General features: G+C 34.8%; 1 protein-coding gene across 22 annotated transcripts in view; it reads right to left on the minus strand.

Moving 5' to 3' along the window:
• The window catches only part of LARP1B (La ribonucleoprotein 1B), a 130,159-nt gene that overhangs the window by 13,232 nt on the left and 97,046 nt on the right, over positions 1 to 19,881 (minus strand). For all 22 annotated transcript variants that reach the window (XR_012012821.1, XR_012012817.1, XR_012012815.1 and 19 more), the window contains 2 exons: positions 12,195 to 12,406; positions 11,637 to 11,743 (listed from right to left, as the gene is read on the minus strand). Coding sequence is in view for 16 of the 22 variants with exons in the window: in XM_072788434.1 (XP_072644535.1) it covers positions 11,637 to 11,743; positions 12,195 to 12,406 (319 nt within the window). In the remaining 6 variants the exon portion in view is untranslated. The remainder of the gene's footprint in view (positions 1 to 11,636; positions 11,744 to 12,194; positions 12,407 to 19,881) is intronic.

Here is a 19,881-nt window from a genome sequence, read left to right on the forward strand (position 1 = left end):
CTACATATATATAGAGATTCCTTGTGTCTCTTCCTCTTCTTGTAGGGACATGAGTCCTATTAAATTAGGCCCCATTTTTATGACTTAACTTTAATGCATCTCCTTAAAAGCTATCTCCAACTATAGTCACACTGACGGTTAAGACTTCAACATATAATTTTAAGGAGAAACTATAATACCATCCTAGTAGGTGTGAATAGGCATCTCTTTGTGGTTTTTGTGTTTCTCTAATGACTAATGATATTGAACATCTTTTCATTGGCTTATTGGCCATTTGTATATCTTCTCTGAAGAAATAAATGTCTATTCAAATATTTTTGCCAGTGTTCACTTCGGCAGCACATATACAAATATTTTTGCATTGGATTTTTTTTTTAGTTGTCAAGTTTTTGGAGTTCTTTATATATTCTAAGTATTAATCCCTTACCTAATAAGTGATTTGCAAATATTTTCTCCTATTGAGTAGGTTGTCTTATGACTCTGATACTATCTTTTGATACATAAAAATTTTTAATTATGATAAGTATATATTTTTTTCTGTCACCTGTGCTTTCGGTGTGATATTCAAGAAACCAATGCAAATCTAAAATGATGTAGATTTTTCCTTTATGCTTTCTTCTAATAATTTTATCGGTTTTTCTTAACATATTTTTAATTTAAATTAATTAACATATATTATTGGTTTAAAAGGTAGAGGTCAGTGATTCATCAGTCATATATAATTCCCAGTGCTCATTATATCATATGCCCTCCTTAATGTCCATCACCCAGTTACCTCATCCACCCAACCCCTCAACTCTCCAGCGACCCTCAGTCTGGTTCCTATGACTACGAGTCTCTTATGGTTTGTCACTGTGATTTCATCTTACTTGACTTTTTTCCTCTCTTCCCCTATTATCCTCTGTTTCTTAAATTCCACATATGAGTGAGATCATATGATAATTTACTTTTTCTGATTGACTTATTTCACTTAGCATAATACATGTTAGCTCCATCCACGCCTTTGCAAAAGGCAAGATTTCAGTTTTAAAGATGGCTGAGTAGGGCAGCCCCAGTGGCACAGCGGTTTAGCACCGTCTGCAGCCTAGGGTGTGATCCTGGAGACCCAGGATCGAGTCCCACATCAGGCTCCCTATGTGGAGCCTGCTTCTCCCTCTGCCTGTGTCTCTGCCTCTCTCCCTCTCTCTCTCTCTCTGTCACTCATGAATAAATAAAGCTTTAAAAAAAATAAAGATGGCTGAGTAGTATTTCATTGTATATATGTACCACTTCTTTACCCATTCATCTGTCGATGGACATCTGGGTTCTTTCCATAGTTTGGCTATTGTGGACATTGCTGCTATAAACACTGGGGTGCAGGTGGCCCTTCAGATCACTACACATTTGTATCTTTGGGGTAAATCCCTAGTAGTGCAATTGCTAGGTCATAGGGTAGCTCTATTTTCAACTTTTTGAGGAACCTCCATACTGTTTTCCAGAGTGGCTTGTGCCACCTTGCATTCCCACCAACAATGTAAGAGGGTTTCCTTTTCTCTGTATCCTTGCTAACATCTGTTATTTCTGGACTTAATTTTAGCCATTCTGATGTGTGAAGTGCTCTCTCTCTCTTTTTTAAAAATTTTATTTATTTATTCATGACAGACAGAGAGAAAGAGAGAGACACACAGGCAGAGGGAGAAGCAGGTTCCATGCTGGGAGCCCGACGTGGGACTCCATTCCGGGTCTCCAGGATCACACCCCAGGCTGAAGGCAGTGCTAAACCGCTGGGCCACTGGGGCTGCCCGTGAAGTGCTATCTCATTGTGGTTTTGATTTGTGCTTTCCTGATACTTAGTGATGTTGAGCATTTTTTCAAGTGTCTGTTGGCCATTTGGATGTTTTCTAGGGAGAAATGTCTTTTCGTGTCTTCTTCCCATTTTGTGATTGGATTATTTGTTCTCTGGGTGTTGAGTTTGATAAGTTCTTTATAGATTTTGGATACTAGTTCTTTCTCTGATATGTCATTTACAAATATCTTCTCCCATTCTCTCAGTTGTCTTTGGTTTTATTGTTTCCTTTGGTCTGCAGGAGCTTTTTATCTTGATAAAGTCCCAATAGTTCATTTTTGCCTTTGTTTCCCTTTCCTCTAGGCACCTGTCCAATAAGAAGTTGTTCAGCCGATGTCAAAGAAGTTACTGCCCGTGTTCTTCTCTAAGTTTTGATGGTTTCTTATCTCATATTTAGGTCTCTCATTTATTTTGAATTTATTTTTGTATATGATATAAGAAAGTACCACAGTTTCATTCTTTTGCATGTTGCTGTCCAGTTTTCTGAACACCACTTGTTGAAGAGACTGTCTTCTTTCCCTGGTTTGTCCAAGATTGGTTGACCATATAGTTGTATGTTCATTTCTGGGTTTTCTATTCTGTTTCACTGATCTATGTGTCTGACAACCTTTTTTACAAAAATGGAAAACTTTATTTTCAAATCATACGAAATTGAAGGAGTTCTAAGAAGCCAAAACAATCTTACAGAGGAAGAATAAAATTGGAGAATCAACATTTAGTAACTTTGAAAATTACTACAAAGCTACAGTATTAAATTAAATTAAAATATTATGGTCCTGGCATAAAGATGGATAAGTGGACCAATGGAATAGAATAGAGAGCCTACAAATAAACTCTCATGTGTCTGGTCAGTTTATTTTCAACAAGGGTGCTAGAACTCTTCAGTAGAGAAAAGAATCATCTTTTTAACAAGTGGCACTGGAAAAACTGAATATCCAACATCCAATATCCAGCAAAAGGATGGATAAGGATGGATCCAGAACTTATTCCCCATACAAAAAAAATAATAACTCAAAATTGATCAAAACAAATGAAAAATGAACTATTGGGACTTCATCAAGATAAACAGCTTCTGAACAGTGAAGGAAGCAATCAACAAAACTAAAGACAACCTACAGAATGAGTGAAGATATGTGCAAATGACATATCTGATAAAGGGTTAGTATCTAAAATCTATCAAACTCAACACTCAAAAACAAATAATCCAGTTAAGAAATGGGCAGAAGACACGAATAGACATTCTTCCAAAGAAAACATCCAGATGGCTAACAGACACATCACTCATCATCAGGGAAATACAATCCAAACCATGATGAGATACCACCTCACACCTGTCAGAATCGCTAAAATAACAACATAGGAAACAACAGATGTTGCTGAGGATACAGAGAAAGGGGAATCCTCTTACACTGTTGGTAGGATGCAAACTGGTGCATCCAGCTGGAAAACAGTAGAGAGATTCCTCAAAAAGTTAAAAATAGAGAACTATCCTCTGACCCAACAATTGCACTACTAGGAATTTACCCAAAGAATACAAAAATACTAATTCAGAGAGGTATATGCACCCCAATGTTAACAGGAGCATTATCAATAATAGTCAAATTATGAAAAAGCCCAAATGTCCATTGACTGATGAATGTATAAAGATGGAATATTACTCAACCATAAAAAAGAACAAAATCTTGCCATTTGCAACAATGCGGATGGAGCTAGAGTATTATGTTAAGCAAAAGAAGTCAGGGAAAGACAAATACCATATGCCTTCACTCAGGTGTGGAATTTAAGAAACCAAACAGATGAAATACAAAGGGTAAAAAAAAAAAAAAGAAAAAAAGAAAGAGTGGCAAACCATTAAACAGACTCTTGGGGATCCCTGGGTGGCTCAGAGGTTTGGCGCCTGCCTTTGGCCCGGGGCGTGATCCTGGGGTCCCAGGATCGAGTTCCGCGTCCGGCTCCCTGCATGGAGCCTGCTTCTCCCTCTGCCTGTTTCTGCCTCTCTCTCTCTCTCTCTCTATGTCTATCATAAATAAATAAATATTAAAAAAAAAACCAGACTCTTAACTATAGAAAACAAACTGAGGGTTACTGGAGGGTGGGAGGATGGGTTAAATGGGTGAGGAGTATTAAGGAAGGCTCACTCCATGATGATCACTGTGTGTTGTATCTAAGTGATGAATCACCAAATCTTACAGTTGAAAGTAAAATTATACTGTATGTTAGCTAACTGGAATTTAAATAAAAATTTGGAAAAAGATAAAAAGGCTGTTGGAATTTTGATAAGGATTTTATTGAATCTATAGATCACTTTAGTTAGCACTGATATCTAACAATATTAAGTCCTCCTATCCATGAACATGAATGTCTTTCCATTTAGTTAGGTCCGCTGTAATTTTTTCAGCAATGTTTTGTAGTTTTTAGTATACAAGACTTTTACCTCTTTGTTTAGATTTTTTTCCCCCTAAGTATTTAATTCTTTTAAGTGCTAATGTAAATAGAATTGCTTTCTTAATTTCCTTTTCAAATGTTTAATGCTGGCATACAGAAACACAACTGATTTGTGTTTTGTACCCTGCAACTTTGCCAAATTTTTAAATTAGCTTTAGTATCTTTCTTGTTGATTCTCTGGGAGTCTATATATAGAATCAGTCTATATATATCTGTGACTGGAGATAGTCTTACCCTTTCCTTTTTAATTTGATATCTTTCCTTTCCTTCTCTATTAGCTCTGGCTAGGACTTTCAGTACAACATTGAATACCAACAGTGAAAGCAGGTATTCTTGTCTTGTTTCTGATCTTAGGAGGACAGATTTCAATCTCTCACCACTGAGTATGATGTCACCTGTGGGTCTCTCATAAATACTTTTTATCATGTTGAGGGATTTTTCTTCTATTCTTAGTTTCCAAATACTTTGTAATCATAAAGAAGATGTTGGAGGGCAGCCCGGGTGGCTCAGCGGTTTAGCGTCGCCTTCAGACCAGGGCGTGATCCTGGAGACCTGGGATCGAGTCCCACATCGGGCTCCCTGCATGGAGCCTGTTTCTCCCTCTTCCTTTCTCTCCCTCTCTGCGTCTCTCATTAATAAATAAACAAAATCTTAAAAAAAAAAAAGATGTTAGATTTTGTCAAATGTCTTTTCTGTATCATGTGGTCATTTCCTTAAATTCTTTTTTAATTTTATGTATTTATTTTAGAGTACGTATACAAACGGGAGGAGAATCCTCAAATTGACTCCCCATTGAGCTTGGAGTTTGATATGGTGCTTGAACCCAGGACCCAGAGATCATGACCTGAGCCAAGATCAAGAGCCAGCTACTTAACCAACTGAGCCAGCCAGGCAACCCTAGCATTTCCTTAGTTCTATTAACATGATGTATTTTCTTATGTTGAACCACCCTTGCATTCCTGGGATAAATTCCACTTGGTCATGGTGAATAATCCTTTCAATATACTGCTGGAATTTTTAAATTAATTAATTAATTAATTAATTTATTTATTTAAAGTAGGCTCCACGCTCAACATGGGACTGGAACTCACAACCTTGAGATTAAGAGTTGCATGCTGGGATCCCTGGGTGGCGCAGCGGTTTGGCGCCTGCCTTTGGCCCAGGGCGCGATCCTGGAGAACCGGGATCGAATCCCACATCGGGCTCCCGGTGCATGGAGCCTGCTTCTCCCTCTACCTGTGTCTCTGCCCCTCTCTCTCTCTCTCTCTCTCTGTGACTATCATAAATAAATAAAAATTAAAAAAAAAAAAAAAAAAAAGAGTTGCATGCTCTACTAACTGAGCCAGCCAGGTGCCCCTGACAGCTGCTGGATTTCATTTGCTAATATTTTGTTGAGAACCTCTACATCTATATCCATAAGGTACACTAGTATAAAATTTTTATTTTCTTGTGATGTCTTTATCTGGTTTTGGTACTAGGGTAATGCAGGCCTCATAGAATAAGTATTCCTTTCTCTTCAATTTTTTGGAAGAGTTTGAAAGGGATTAGTGTTAATTCTTTAAATTAACACTAATTAAGTAGAATTCACTTCAAGTAAAGCCACTTGGTCTGGAATTTTCTTTGTTGGGGGACCTTTGAATAGTGGTTTGATCTCTTTACTCTTACATATGGGTTGAGAATTTGTATTCTTGAGTAAGTTTAATGTGTATGTTTTAAGGAATTTGTGCATTTCTTCCAAGTTATCTATCTATTGATGTATAATTGTTCATACTATTCTCTTTGAATCCTCTTATTTCTGTGAAGTTGGTTAGTTGTTTCCATTTCCATTTCTGATTTTAGTTATTTGCATCTTCTCTTTTTTTTTAATAAATTAATTTTTTATTGGTGTTCAATTTACCAACATACAGAATAACACCCAGTGCTCATTCCGTCAAGTGCCCTCCTCAGTGCCCGTCACCCATTCACCCCCACCCCCTGCCCTCCTCCCCTTCCACCACCCCTAGTTCGTTTCCCAGAGTTAGGAGTCTTTATGTTCTGTCTCCCTTTCTGATATTTCCCACACATTTCTTCTCCCTTCCCTTATATTCCCTTTCACTATTACTTATATTCCCCAAATGAATGAGAACATACACTGTTTGTCCTTCTCCGATCGACTTACTTCACTCAGCATAATACCCTCCAGTTCCACCCACGTTGAAGCAAATGGTGGGTATTTGTCGTTTCTAATGGCTGAGTAATATTCCATTGTATACATAAATCACATCTTCTTTATCTTTGACAACCTAACTAAAGAAACTTTGTTTTGTTGATCGCAAAAGAATGAACTTTTGTTTTTGTTTTTTTAGATTCTATTCATTTATTCATGAGAGACAGAGAGAGAGGCAGAGACACAGGCAGAGGGAGAAGCAGGCTCCATGCAGGGAGCCGACGCGGGACTCGATCCTGGGACTCCAGGATCACACCCTGGGCCAAAGGCAGACACTCAACCCTGAGCCACCCAGGCATCCCTCAACTTCTGTTTTTACTGATTTCTCTACTCTTTTTCCTTTATTGTTTATTTTTGCTCTCATTTTCAACTTTTCCTTCCTTCTGATAGCTTTGGGTTTAGTTCACTCTCAAGTTTCTTAAAATATAATGTTAGGTTACTGATTTGTGATCTCTTTTCTTTTTAAATACAGGCATTTATAGCTGTAAATTTCCCACTGAGCACTGCTCTCCTTGCATTGCATTAAGATTTGGTATGCTATGTTTTCACTTTCATACATCTCTAAGTATTTTCTAATTTCCTTTATGATTTCTTTTTTTGACTCATGGGTTAAAAGTGTGCTTAACTGCCACATATTTGTGAATTTTCCAGTTTTACTTCTATTATAGACTTCTAACTTCATCCCATTGCAGTCAGAGAAGATACCTTGTATGGTATCTGATTTAAAATTTATTGAAGTATTTCTTTTGACCGAACACATGCTCTATTGTGGAGAATGTTCTGTGTGTATTTAAGAATGTGTATTCTGTGTTACTATTGGGTAGAATATTATATATATAGGTTAGGTCTAACTGGTTTATTATATTGTTCAAGTCCTCTATTTTGTTACTCATATCAAGTTGATCTATGCATTATTGAAAGTAGTATATTGAAATCTCCAACTACTCTTATAGAGCTGTTTATTTCTCCCTCCAATTTTTTCAATTTTTGCTTCATATATCTTTTTTTAAAAAAAATTATTTATTTGAGAGAGAGAGAGGTGGGGACGGGCAGAGAGACGGAGGGAGAGAATCTCAAGCAGACTCCCTGCTAAGCATGGAGCCTGACACAGGACTAGATTCCATGACCCTGAGATCATGACCTGAGCTAAAATTAACAGCTGGATGCTTCAGGTTCCCTGCATGGAGCCTGCTTCTCCCTCTGCCTCTGTCTCTACCTCTCTCTCTCTCTCTCTCTGTCTCATGAATAAATAAAATCATAAAAAAAAAAAAAAAAAGATCTGGATGCTTAACTGACTAAGACACCCAGGTGCCCCAATTTTTGCTTCATGTATCTTGAGGGGCTATTATTAGTTACATGTATCTTCATATAATTAACCCTTGAACAATGCAGGAGTTAGGGGTGCTGACACCCTACACAGTCAAAACTCCACATGCAATTTTTTACTCTCTAAAATCTTAACTACTAATACCTACTGTTGACCAGAGGTCAATATACACAGTCAATTAACACATACTATGTATGTTAAATGTATTATATACTATACTCTTATAATAAAATAAGCTAGAGAAAGAAAATGTTATTAAAAATCACAAGAGAAAATAGTATTTATAGTGCTTTACTGAGAATCTAGAGTATATGAATCTGTGTTAATATCAATCAGTCTAGGATTTATTTTAGCAACATTCTGCACACTAGGACCAAATATAATGGAAAGAGATTTGGAGTTCTCAGTTTGAGATTTGGGGACATTAGAACCATAAAATAAGTCTAAGAGCAAGAATCTAAAATTCTATCAAAATTTATGAGACAGGGCAGCCCGGGTGGCTCAGTGGTGTAGCGCCGCCTTCAGCCCAGGGGTCCCGGGATCGAGTCCCATTGTCAGGCTCCCTGCATGGAGCCTGCTTCTCCCTCTGCCCATGTCTCTATGCCTCTCTCTCTCTGTGTCTCTTATGAATAAATAAATAAATAAAAATTTTAAAAAACATGAAATTTATAAGACAGACACAGAAAGACAAGAAAACTAAAATTTTTAATCAAAAGATAATGCAAAAAAAAAAAACAAACAAACAAAGAACAAGACATACAAAGGTGATCCACCTATTGCCATGATCACATGGTGGACTTCAAAATAACTGTGATTAGATTAATATGTTGAAGGATCTCATGGAAAAAGAGAACATGTATTGACATAGAACTTCAATAGGAAAAAGAAAAATCTTATTAAAAAGTCAAATGGTGGGGATCCCTGGGTGTCTCAGCGGTTTAGCACCTGCCTTCAGCCCAGGGTGTGATCCTGGAGTCCTGAGATTGATTCCCACATTGGGCTCCCTGTATGGAGCCTGCTTCTACCTCTGCCTGTGTCTCTGCCTCTTTCTGTCTCTCATGAATAAATAAATAAAATATTTAAAAAGTCAAATGGTAATATAAAATATAAGAAGTACAGTATCAGAACTGGAGAATCCTGTAAGGAGGTTGTCAAGAAACTGGAAATGGGTCAATAAAAATTATCCAACGTGAATTACAAAGAGAAAAAGAGTAGAAAAAAAGAGAGGAGATCATCTAAGAGCTGTGAGATATTAGCAAATATCTAATGTATACATAATTAGATCCCCAGAAGAAGAGGGAATGAACAATAAGAACACAGGGCAAAAAATACTTGAAGAGGTAATAGATGAAAATCTTCCTAACCAAATAAAAGATAACAAACAATTTAAATCCAATAGCCTCAGAGAACCACAAGCAGGATAAATCCCTTGTGTATCCACACATATTTACGCATACATCCATACCCATACTAGATCCATCAAAGACTTTAATACCTAATAAGAGTATCTTTCAAAACAGAAAAAAACTTTTCTTGATTAGCAACAGTTGACAGAATCCACTGTTAACAGACGTGTACAAGAAATGAAGAGCACTACAAATGGTAAAAATAGAGCAAATGTTTTAAAAATGGGTCATGTTGGGGTATCTGGGTGGCTCAGTTGGTTAGGCATCTACTTTCAGCTCAGGTCATGGTCTCAGGGTCCTGGGACTGAGCTGCAGAGATTGTCTGTTCATCTGGTTCCTTGCTTAGTAAGCAGTCTACCTTACCCTCATCCCTTGCCCCCTCATGCACTCTCTCTCAAATAAATAAAATCTTTAAAAATAAATAAATAAAAATGTCTCACGTCGCTTGCCTTAAAAGCTAACTGTCTAAAGAAAAATAATTAACAAAGCATAGTACAAAGGATGGGAGGAAATGGAACTTTACAGTATTAAGATTCTTATGCTATACATATAGTCGTATAACAATATTTGAAAGTAGACTAAATTAAAATGTATATTATGAACAGAAGACCAGAAAAAATAAGAGAGATAACTGAGAAGCCAATGGTACAGATAAAATAGAATTATTATAAAAACTCAATTGATCCAAAAAAAAACAGAAGGAAAAAGAACAAAGAAGAAACAAGATTAATAGAATATAAGATGGTAGATTTACAACCAACCATATCCATAATTACATCAATGTAGACAATCTAAAAATAGGAATGTTGATAGTGGGTGAGGCTGTGGTGTGGGAGGCAGGACATGCAGGGAGTATAAGGGAACTCTTAGTACTTTCTATTCAATTTTTGCTGTGAACCTAAAACTACTCTTAAAAAAAAAAAAAGGTCAATTTAAAAAATTCACACTCACTATTATAAATATCTGACTGTCACCCCTTAATTAAGCTCCAGAAAGGCAGGGACTGTAATTATCTTGTTCCCTGCTGTATACTCAGTGCCTAGAAAAGTGCCCAACACAATGTTAAGCCCCTGCTTTCCTGATATATTTTACTTGTGGAAAAAGGTGGAGTGGTGCCTGGGAATGAATAAATCATTATATAGATAAATTATTAATAACAAAAGATATAATGTAATAAAAAATGAGTTGTAAGAAAGATATTCCTGACTAAATGTTCCATTAAATGTTCTAACTAAACCAAAAGTTATTGACTAAACATCTTTCCCCATTATTTGTTGATCTCTAGATATAGTGCTCTGATTAAAAAATATATATATATCCTGGAAAATAAAGGCTCAAAATCACTTAGAACACAAAATGTATACAATAGATATACAAAAAACAGATACACATTTTATTTATTAAGGACAATATAATGAGAACAAAATGTAAAAGGATCAAATAAATATCACTGGAAAGACAGAGGCGGGGATTTTCAGTTCATGATAAACTTACTAGCTTGTCTTTGAATGAAAATATTTAATCTTTCCCTTGTAGTAATCAGTCAAAAAACATTTTTTCTTAAAGGTAAGTTTTCTTTTAGAAAGTAGGTCAGATAATTATTCTGAAAATATCTATATAAACACAAAATGGGTTTACAAGAAACACAAAGCAATTAGCAGTAAATCACCTCTGCATCCACTGTATAGGACAAAACATACCATATTATATTATGTAACTGGCACTATATCAAAGGTTTTCTCTATCATCTCTTTTGAGGTAAATAATAGGCTTTTTAAAAGAAATTCAAGCTAAAAAAAAAAAGCACTTACTACTAACAATCAGCTAATCTAAGTTATTTCCTGTAAAAAGGAAAAATCTCAAAATAAAAATGTGTTTTATTTCCATATTCTTTATATAGTTTGAATGGGTTGTTTAGCATATTAACTCACTAAGAACATACTATACTATTGAGAATCTGGAATCTTACATAAACCTAAGTTTTTTTTTTTTTTTAAAGATTTTACTTATTAATGAGAGACATGGAGAGAAAGTGGGGGCGGGGGAGCAGAGACACAGGCAGAGGGAGAAGCAGGCTCCATGCAGGGAGCCTGACATGGGATTCAATCCCAGGTCTCCAGGATCAGGCCCTGGGCCAAAGGTGGCACTAAACTGCTGAGCCACCCGGGCTGCCCAACCTAAGTATTTTTTATCTAAGAGAACACATTTGTGGAAAAACTGGTTTAAATGGGAAAAAAAAATTGTCCCACTCAATTATTCCTTAATGTACTTATTAGAAAATTGTCCCACTTATTTCCCCACCTTTGGCTTCATTTTAAAAACTATTTATTAATATAATTAAGTTTTAAATATTCCAAATGTCTAATTAGTACCTGTTTTCAACAAACTTAAAATAAAAAACAAAGCAATGTTTGACAATTATAGTACCTGACAGAAGATGTTCTTGGCCCGTGATCTCTGGAATCCATTACCCAACCAACATGACATTCTAGAGGGGGATTTGTACTATGTCTCGTTTTTCTTTTTCTTGGACTCTAAAGAAAAAGAAGTCAAACATTGCAATTATTTCAGTAGTGTGAACTTCACAAGTAAATTAAAACCCTCTGACTGTAAACCAGCTCAAACAGTTTCATACTGTGGATGACATTATGAAATCACATGAAGTCACAAAACTCAAATATCTCACATACAAGTTACAAAACTTAACAAAGAAGATCCTTTGCTAGGTTTCAACACAAGGATTACAAGATATACAGCTGAGTGTGATTCTTCATTATATCATCTGATTGACATTAATTACACTACAATTGTAAAGAAGTTATTCCTTAACCTGAGAAAACATCACTATGGTAAAAATACAATTTTAAGTGAATTCTTACAATCTAAAATATATATTTTTCAAAATATGATAAAACGAAAAAGTCTCATTTTGTAATATTAAAGGATATACAATGCAGGCTTTATGTTCCTGGTTGTTTTGTGTACCTTTACATCAATAGCTTTTGGTTCTTTAACAACAGGATAAAATCTTGGTGTTTTGTTTGGATCTTGTAACCTGGGTGTTCGAGGTGTTTTAGGTGTCCTCACAGGATGAATTCTAGGAGATTCTGGAACTGCTGTGGGCAATGAATGGGCCAATGTTGCTAAAGATATTCCTGAAACATCAAACAGCTTCTGGGCTGATTCATCACTCAAATCTGCAAAATAAAAAGCTAGTTCAATGTACTTAGATGCTAAGAAAGTATTTTATGCTCAAAAGAATTTTTCATTAGAAACATTTCAAATATGTAGGAATAAAAAACACTTGTCTGCACATCACCTAGCTTTTACTAGATTTTAATTTTGCTGTATCTGTTTCTGACTTTTTTAAAACAAAAAAATAGGCTGAAGCCCACTGTATAACCTTCCCCAATCCCATTTCACTTTTCCTCCTGAGAGACAACTAAGCTTTCAAATTTGGTATTTTTATCTATTATATGCATATACGTAATAACATTATTTTGCATAATTAACTTTACACAAATGACATCATACTCTATGTATCTTTTTACAAGCTTTTACAATCATATTTCGAGACCTGATTATTCAAGTTCTACTCATATAGCTTTGTTTGGTTTATTCACTTTTACTGCAGAATATTATGCTGTTATACAACTATACACAAATTTATCCATTCTCCTGAAGATATATATTTATATTATTTCTAAATTTTTGGTATAATCAAAGATGCTGCAATGAACATTGTTAAACATGTCCCTCTGTACAGATAGATGTGAGCATGTCTCTAGGGCTCATATGTGAAATGGAAATGTTGACTAAAATGACACATGTATCTTCTGACTTACTGAGTACTGATTGCCAAGGTCCTTTCAATAATGAATGGTTTCACCGATTTATAGTCCCACCAGCAGCATGAAAAAGTCTTAGCAATCTAATACCCTGGTTAAGACTAGGTTTTGTTTAGACGTTTAAATATTTTTCTAATAGGATTTAAATCAGGCTTCCTGCATGGAGCCTGCTTCTCCCTCTGCCTGTGTCTTCTCCCTCTGCCCGTGTCTCTGCCTCTCTCTCTCAGTCTCTGTGTCTCTCATGAATAAATAAATAAATAAATTTTTAAATTTTTAATTAAAATTTATTTTCTTATATATTATCCCATTAGATGCTAAGAACAAGTCCCAGTGGTTCCTTGAAAACAAGGGCCATAATCTTTATTTGTATACTAATGCCTACGATAGTGCTAAGAAAAAAACATACCAACCAAATGACTGATAACTGAGTTGTGTTAATACAGATTTTCCTTGGACATAAAAGTTATGCAATCTCAAGGATAAAACTATGATCATACACTGAAAAATATGTAAATCCAGCACCTCTGTAAAAGAAATATGTAAAGATCTAGGAACAATAACAGTAAGCTAACATCCAGATTATGGTCTCCAAATTCCACTTCCCATTGATTTGGTTCTCTAAAAGAGATATAGTCTGGAGCACAAAGTATAATATCAGCCTGGGAAATCCTGAGTCAGAAAGCAGTGAAGTTAAAAAAGAAAAAAGAACCTAGAATAGGTCATAAGGATACAGCAGCAAACTTCAGTGGACCCCACTAGTCAAAAATGAAGTACTCTCACCACTAAAAATAATGATAGAAATTGATTAAACATGTCAAATAAGTAAGTTCTGTGAATTCATAATGGTACCGTAAAACTTAATCACATTTGTAAGTTGCTAGGGCACAAAACTTAACTCTTCTAAAAACTGATAAACCGAATACAAGAAATAAGCAATTTTCCTTCCTTCCTTGGGAAGACTGAACTTCAGAGCAATGAAAGTGTTGATAAAATAATATTCTTCTTCATAGAATTCTAGTTAAAAAATACAGAAGGTATGATAGAATTAGAAGATTACTATTTTGCAACTCTAATGAAATAGAGGATCTAGGGAATATTCATTGATAACTCTTAAAAGCATTTAGTAAAATGTTGAAGGGAGATTCAACATCAAAGATACAATCCCTGAAAGGAACAACTGATAAACAGGGCTTCACTGAAATGAAAAAACAAAACAAACAAACAAAAAAAAACATCTGATACACAAATGACACTGGCAAGAGAAAAAGACAAGTCAAACTAAAAGAAAATATTTGCAAAAGACATATCTACTAAAGGACTATTAGCCAAAATATATAAAGAACTCTTAAAATTCAACAAAAAGAAAACAAACCAATTTAAAAAATCTGAACAGATACATTAAAGAAGAGATACATATGACACATAAGCACAGGCAAAGATGTCCCACATCACATGTTACCACAGAAATATAAATAAAAATCAAATACCACCACACACCTATGAGAATGGCCAAAATCCTGAACTCTGGAAACACCAAATGCACACAAGGATATGGAGCAACAGGTTCTCTTATTCATTAGTGGTGGGAATGCAAAATGGTATAGTCACTTTGGAAGACAGTTTGGCAGTTTTGTACAAAACTAAACATACTCTTACCATATGATCTAGGAATCACCATTCCTTGGTACATACTTAAAGAAGCTGAAAACTTATGTCCACACAAAAACTTGTACAGTAGCTTTATTCATAACTGCCAAAACTTGGAACCAATGAAGATCCTACAGTAGATGAATGAAAAAACTATGGTATATCCAGACAATATACAATACTGTATATTATGCAGTACTAAAAACATATGAGCTATTAAACTATGAAAACACATGGAGGAATTTTAAATGCATATTACTAAGTGAGAGAAGCCAATGTGAAAAGGCTACATACTGTACAATTCCAACTATTCAATATTCTGGAAAAGAAAAGCTATTGAAACAATAGATCAATGGTTGCTAGGGGTTGGAGGGATGGTGGGAGGAATGTGAATAGGTGAAATCTAGAGGATTTTCACTTTGTATGATACTATAGTGGTGGATACATGTCATTATACATTTGTCAAAACCCAAAAAAATGTACAATACCAAGAGTGAACCTTAATGTAAACTATGAACTTTGGGTAATAATGATGTGTTGGTGTGGGTTCATCAGTTCTAACAAATGTATCACTCTGATGTGGGATATTGCTATGAGGAAGCAGCATCCTTCATTAGATGGGTAATAGTCATGTAAGCTCAGGGGAGGGAGAAAATGGGAAATCTCTGCATCTTAGTCTTAATTTTACTGTGATCCTAGAGCTGTTCTTTAAAAAAGTCTTTAGAAAAAAAAGTTGAAACTTTATGATGAGTGGATCAGGCCAATAACATTTAAACCTAATAATGATCAATCATAGCAGCAGTAAAAGAGAGCCTAAATACAGTATATGATGTAATTGGAAGTAAATAACTCCTTCTAAGAAATAGTCTTGTGACCAGAAATATAAAAATCCTGAATATACTAAATCTTCCACATCTAAATACTAGTTCATATGGAATAGAGGAGATAAAGGAACATACTGAATGATATGAAGATACAAACAGTTAAATCTGGATTATAAAAAATCTTATGACAAATTAATCAGTTTCTTCAAGTCATTGGCATGGAAAAACAAGAGGAACGCTTACAGATTAAGAGTAACTTAATTGTCCTATCGATCAAGTGGAATGTATGTACCTTTTTTGGCCCTGATTTAAACAACCAATTTGAAAAAGTACATACCAGACACCAGGGAAAACCAAACATAAGCTGCACATATATACAATGAAGTATTTGCAGAAGAAATGATATTTGAATGAAATGAGACTCAACATGAGATACCAGAAACAGATGGGGAACAAGGTACAGACGAAAAAAAGAATGTCAGACTATTAACAATTGTTGAAATTTGGTAACATAATTACTTGGGGGTTCATTAAATAGCCCCCTCGACTTCTGATTTTATCCAACATTTCCATATTAAAAATCAAGTTTATTTTCAGGTTTATATTTATTTTATTCCAGATTTAATTACATGTAAATTTTACCCACCAATAATAGCAGATATGTCAATTTTGTGAAGACTAAAACCTATAGACTGTTATCTCAAAAGAAACATTTTACAAAATTTTTACAATCTATATACCAATTTAAAATATTGTGAGATAAAATTATCAAAAATGGTTAAGATAAGCACAAATATGTAAAATATTTACAGTAGATATAAAAATTTTATTGCTAGAAATAAGTAATTAGGGAACAAGAATATATTAACTTTTTTTTAATCAACTATAAGCCTAGGATGAAATATGAGTATCATCTGGATATTATACTTCTTAATCAAAATGATGGGGCATCTCTTGTACAAGAATGTTCAAAAATTATTTTTTAAAAAAATTATTTTTCATAACAGCAATAACTGGAAAAAATAAAAATATCAACTGTTGAATAGAAAAACAAAATGTATTATGTACATACTATAGAATACTATTTATCAATATAAAAAGAAGCAAAGGACCAATATGAGCAATGTCATGGATTAACCTCAAATATATTAGTTGAAAAAAGTTGGATGCATGACAGCATACCATATGGTTCCATTTATATGAAATTTCTACGAAATGCAAAAACATAGAGACAAAAAAAGCAGATTACTAGTAACCTCAAACTGAAGTTCAGTGTTGAGACTGACTGCAAATGATCATAAGGGAACTTTCTAGCATGATGAATTTTTCTAAAACTGTATTGTGGTGCTACTGTATAAAAACTATACAAAGTTACTGAAACTCATGAAACAATACACAAATGGGTTAGTTCTAGTATGTAAAACCGTATCTCAAAAAAGCTATTTAAAAACAAAACAAAACAAAAAACAAACCCAGCTCATCTACTCTTCAGGGAACCTCAATTGTAACCGTCTATTATACAATTTTCCTACAAGTTTCTCAGAGTGATATTTCAGAGAACTAGGCAAAAGTACTGATTTTCAAAGTATAGTTCCAACCAGCATCATCAGCATGACATAGGAACATGTTAGAAGTATATATTTTCAGGTCCTACCTCCATTTACTAAACCAAAAATTCTGGGTACAGAGTCCTTTAATTTGTTTTAACAAGCCCTTCAGGTGAATGCAATCTTGCTAAAGTTTAAGAACCAATGGACTAAGGGGTATGCTAACTATTCTTCTACTTAACATATCCCAAATTTTTACTGCCAAATCAAATCTTTGCACAGCTGCATACCTGAACCGTATGAACCTTGTCCCTAGTATGTATTGTTTTTATAGATAGAAACTGCCTTTAATAGTATTCAATATTACGCTATTGGTGATCAATGAAGAATGATAATAAAAAATGCTACATAAGGACCAGCAATTTCGTTTCTTTTATAAATACAATGCCTTTGAAGCAGCAGATGTTTTCTGTAAATGCAAGATTGTATATAATTTTGGCTTTTCAGGTTATAAAGTTGTTGTTGAAACTACTCAATCCTGCCACTGTAACACAGCCACAGACCACATGTAATAAAGGTATGGCCAGATTAGATTATATGGCAGGCCAGTTTTGACTCATAATGTATATTCACTGAACCTGAAGAGTCAGAAAGATATCAAAATACTGGATTTATAATTTGCTGCAAAAGAAGTTATTACAACTACATTTTATGTAGTTGTAATAAGGTAGAGGAAAATATAAACATATCAAAAGAGATAAAGATAACAATAACAAAACTTCTAGAGAAGAAAAAAATAAACACTGAGGGGAAAAAATGCACTGAATGGATATAAAAATATATTAGACACAGCAGAAGAAAAGAGATGAACTTGAAGAAATAGGAGTAGAAATAACCCAAACAAAACACAGAGAGAGAAAAGAAACCGGGGGCGTTGGGAGGGAGGGAGAGAAGAGAGCATTAGTGAGACATGGAACAACTTCAAGTAGCCTAATATACGTGTAATTGAGATCTTGTAATTGAAAAGGAAACAGAAAAGAAGTACAGAAAAAATAAAAATTTAAAATGTCAACTATTAATTTTAAATAATTCTGAAATTTTTCCAAATTTGATTAAAAACACATCTACACACAGATTCAAAAACCCAAAAGCCCCAAGTGCAGGAACACGAAGAAAATTACACCAAGGCAATCATAATTAAATTGCTTACAATAAGAGATAAAGAGAATATATTAAAAACAGAATCAATAGCATTTATCCTTAGCAGAGAAAAAAACAATTAAAAAATTAATAAAGCCTCAGGAATCTGTAATAGGACAACAAAAGGTCTAGAACGGATGAAAGAGTGCAAAGCTAAAAAAACTTTTTAAAGAAATAATAGCCAAAAACTCTTGAGTTTGGCTAAAGGCATTAATTACAGATTTAAAAAACTGAGAGAACCTCATAAAGAAGCCCATGCCCAGACACACCACCCACCTAGGTGCTGAAAATTCAAGACAAATAAAAATTCTTGAAAGTTGCTAGAGAAAAAGAACTAATTATATGTATAGATTTAATGACAATTTTTTTTTTTTTTTAGATAAGAAAACATGGAAGCCAGAAAGAAGTGGCATGACAGTTTTAAAGTGCTGAAAGGGGGCGCTGGATGGCTCAGTTTGTTGAGCATCCATCCTACTCTTGGTTTTGGCTCAGATCATGATCTCAGGGTTGTGAAATTGAGCCCCCACATCGTTGTTGGGCGCTGCACTCAGTGGGGAGTCTATTTCAGATTCTCTCTTGCTCTCTCCCTCTCCTTCTGTCCCTCTTCCCCCACTCACATGAACCACTCTCTTTCTGTTTCTCTCTCTCAAATAAATAAATAAATCTTTAAAGTGCTGAATGAAAAGAACTGTCAATCGAGGATACTATACACAGTGAAAACATTGTTTGGGAATGAAGGTTAGATAAATACATCATCAGACAAAGGAAAACTAAGACAAATAGCCAGCAGAACCACCTTCAGAGAACTGCTAAAGAAAATATTTCAGACAGAAGGAAACGACATAAGAAGGAAATGTGGAACATCAAAAGTAGAGGAAGAGCAAGAGAAATGGTAAATATCTTGATATGTATATTCTCCTTTCAAATTCTTTAGAATATACTTGGTAGTTATCATTCTCAATGGGGAAAAACTGAGAGCTTCTCCCTGTCAGAAATACGGCAGGGATGTCCACTATCACCATTGCTGTTCAACATAATAGTAGAAGTCCTAGCTTCAGCAATCAGACAAAAAGAAATAAAAGGCATTTGAATCAGCAAAGAAGTAGTCAAACTCTCACTCTTTACAGATATGATATTCTATATGGAAAAACCAAAAGACACCACCCTAAAATTGCAAAAACTTTTACAGAAATTCAGTAAAGTGGCCGGAGGTAAAATCAGTGCACAAAAATCAGTTGCATTTCTATACACTAACAATGAAACCAAAGGAAGAGAAATTAAGGAGTCAATCCCAGTTACAATTGCACCAAAACCCGTAAGATAATGTAGGAATAAACTTAACTAAAGAGGGACACCTGAGTGGCTCAGCAGTTAAGTGTCTGCCTTTGGCTCAGGGTGTGATCCCAGGATCCGGCATCAAGTCCCACATTGGGCTCCCATTGGGGAGCCTACTTTTCCCTCTGCTGTGTCTCTGGCTCTCTCTATGTGTGCCTCACATGAATAAACACATCTTTATTTAAAAAAAAAAAAAAAAAAAAACTAACCAAAGAGGCAAAGGATTGGTACTCAGGAAACTATAGAACACTCATGAAAGAAATTGAGGAAA

The sequence above is a fragment of the Canis lupus genome, chromosome 20 (assembly GCF_048164855.1).
Source record: "Canis lupus baileyi chromosome 20, mCanLup2.hap1, whole genome shotgun sequence".
NCBI lineage: Eukaryota > Metazoa > Chordata > Mammalia > Carnivora > Canidae > Canis > Canis lupus.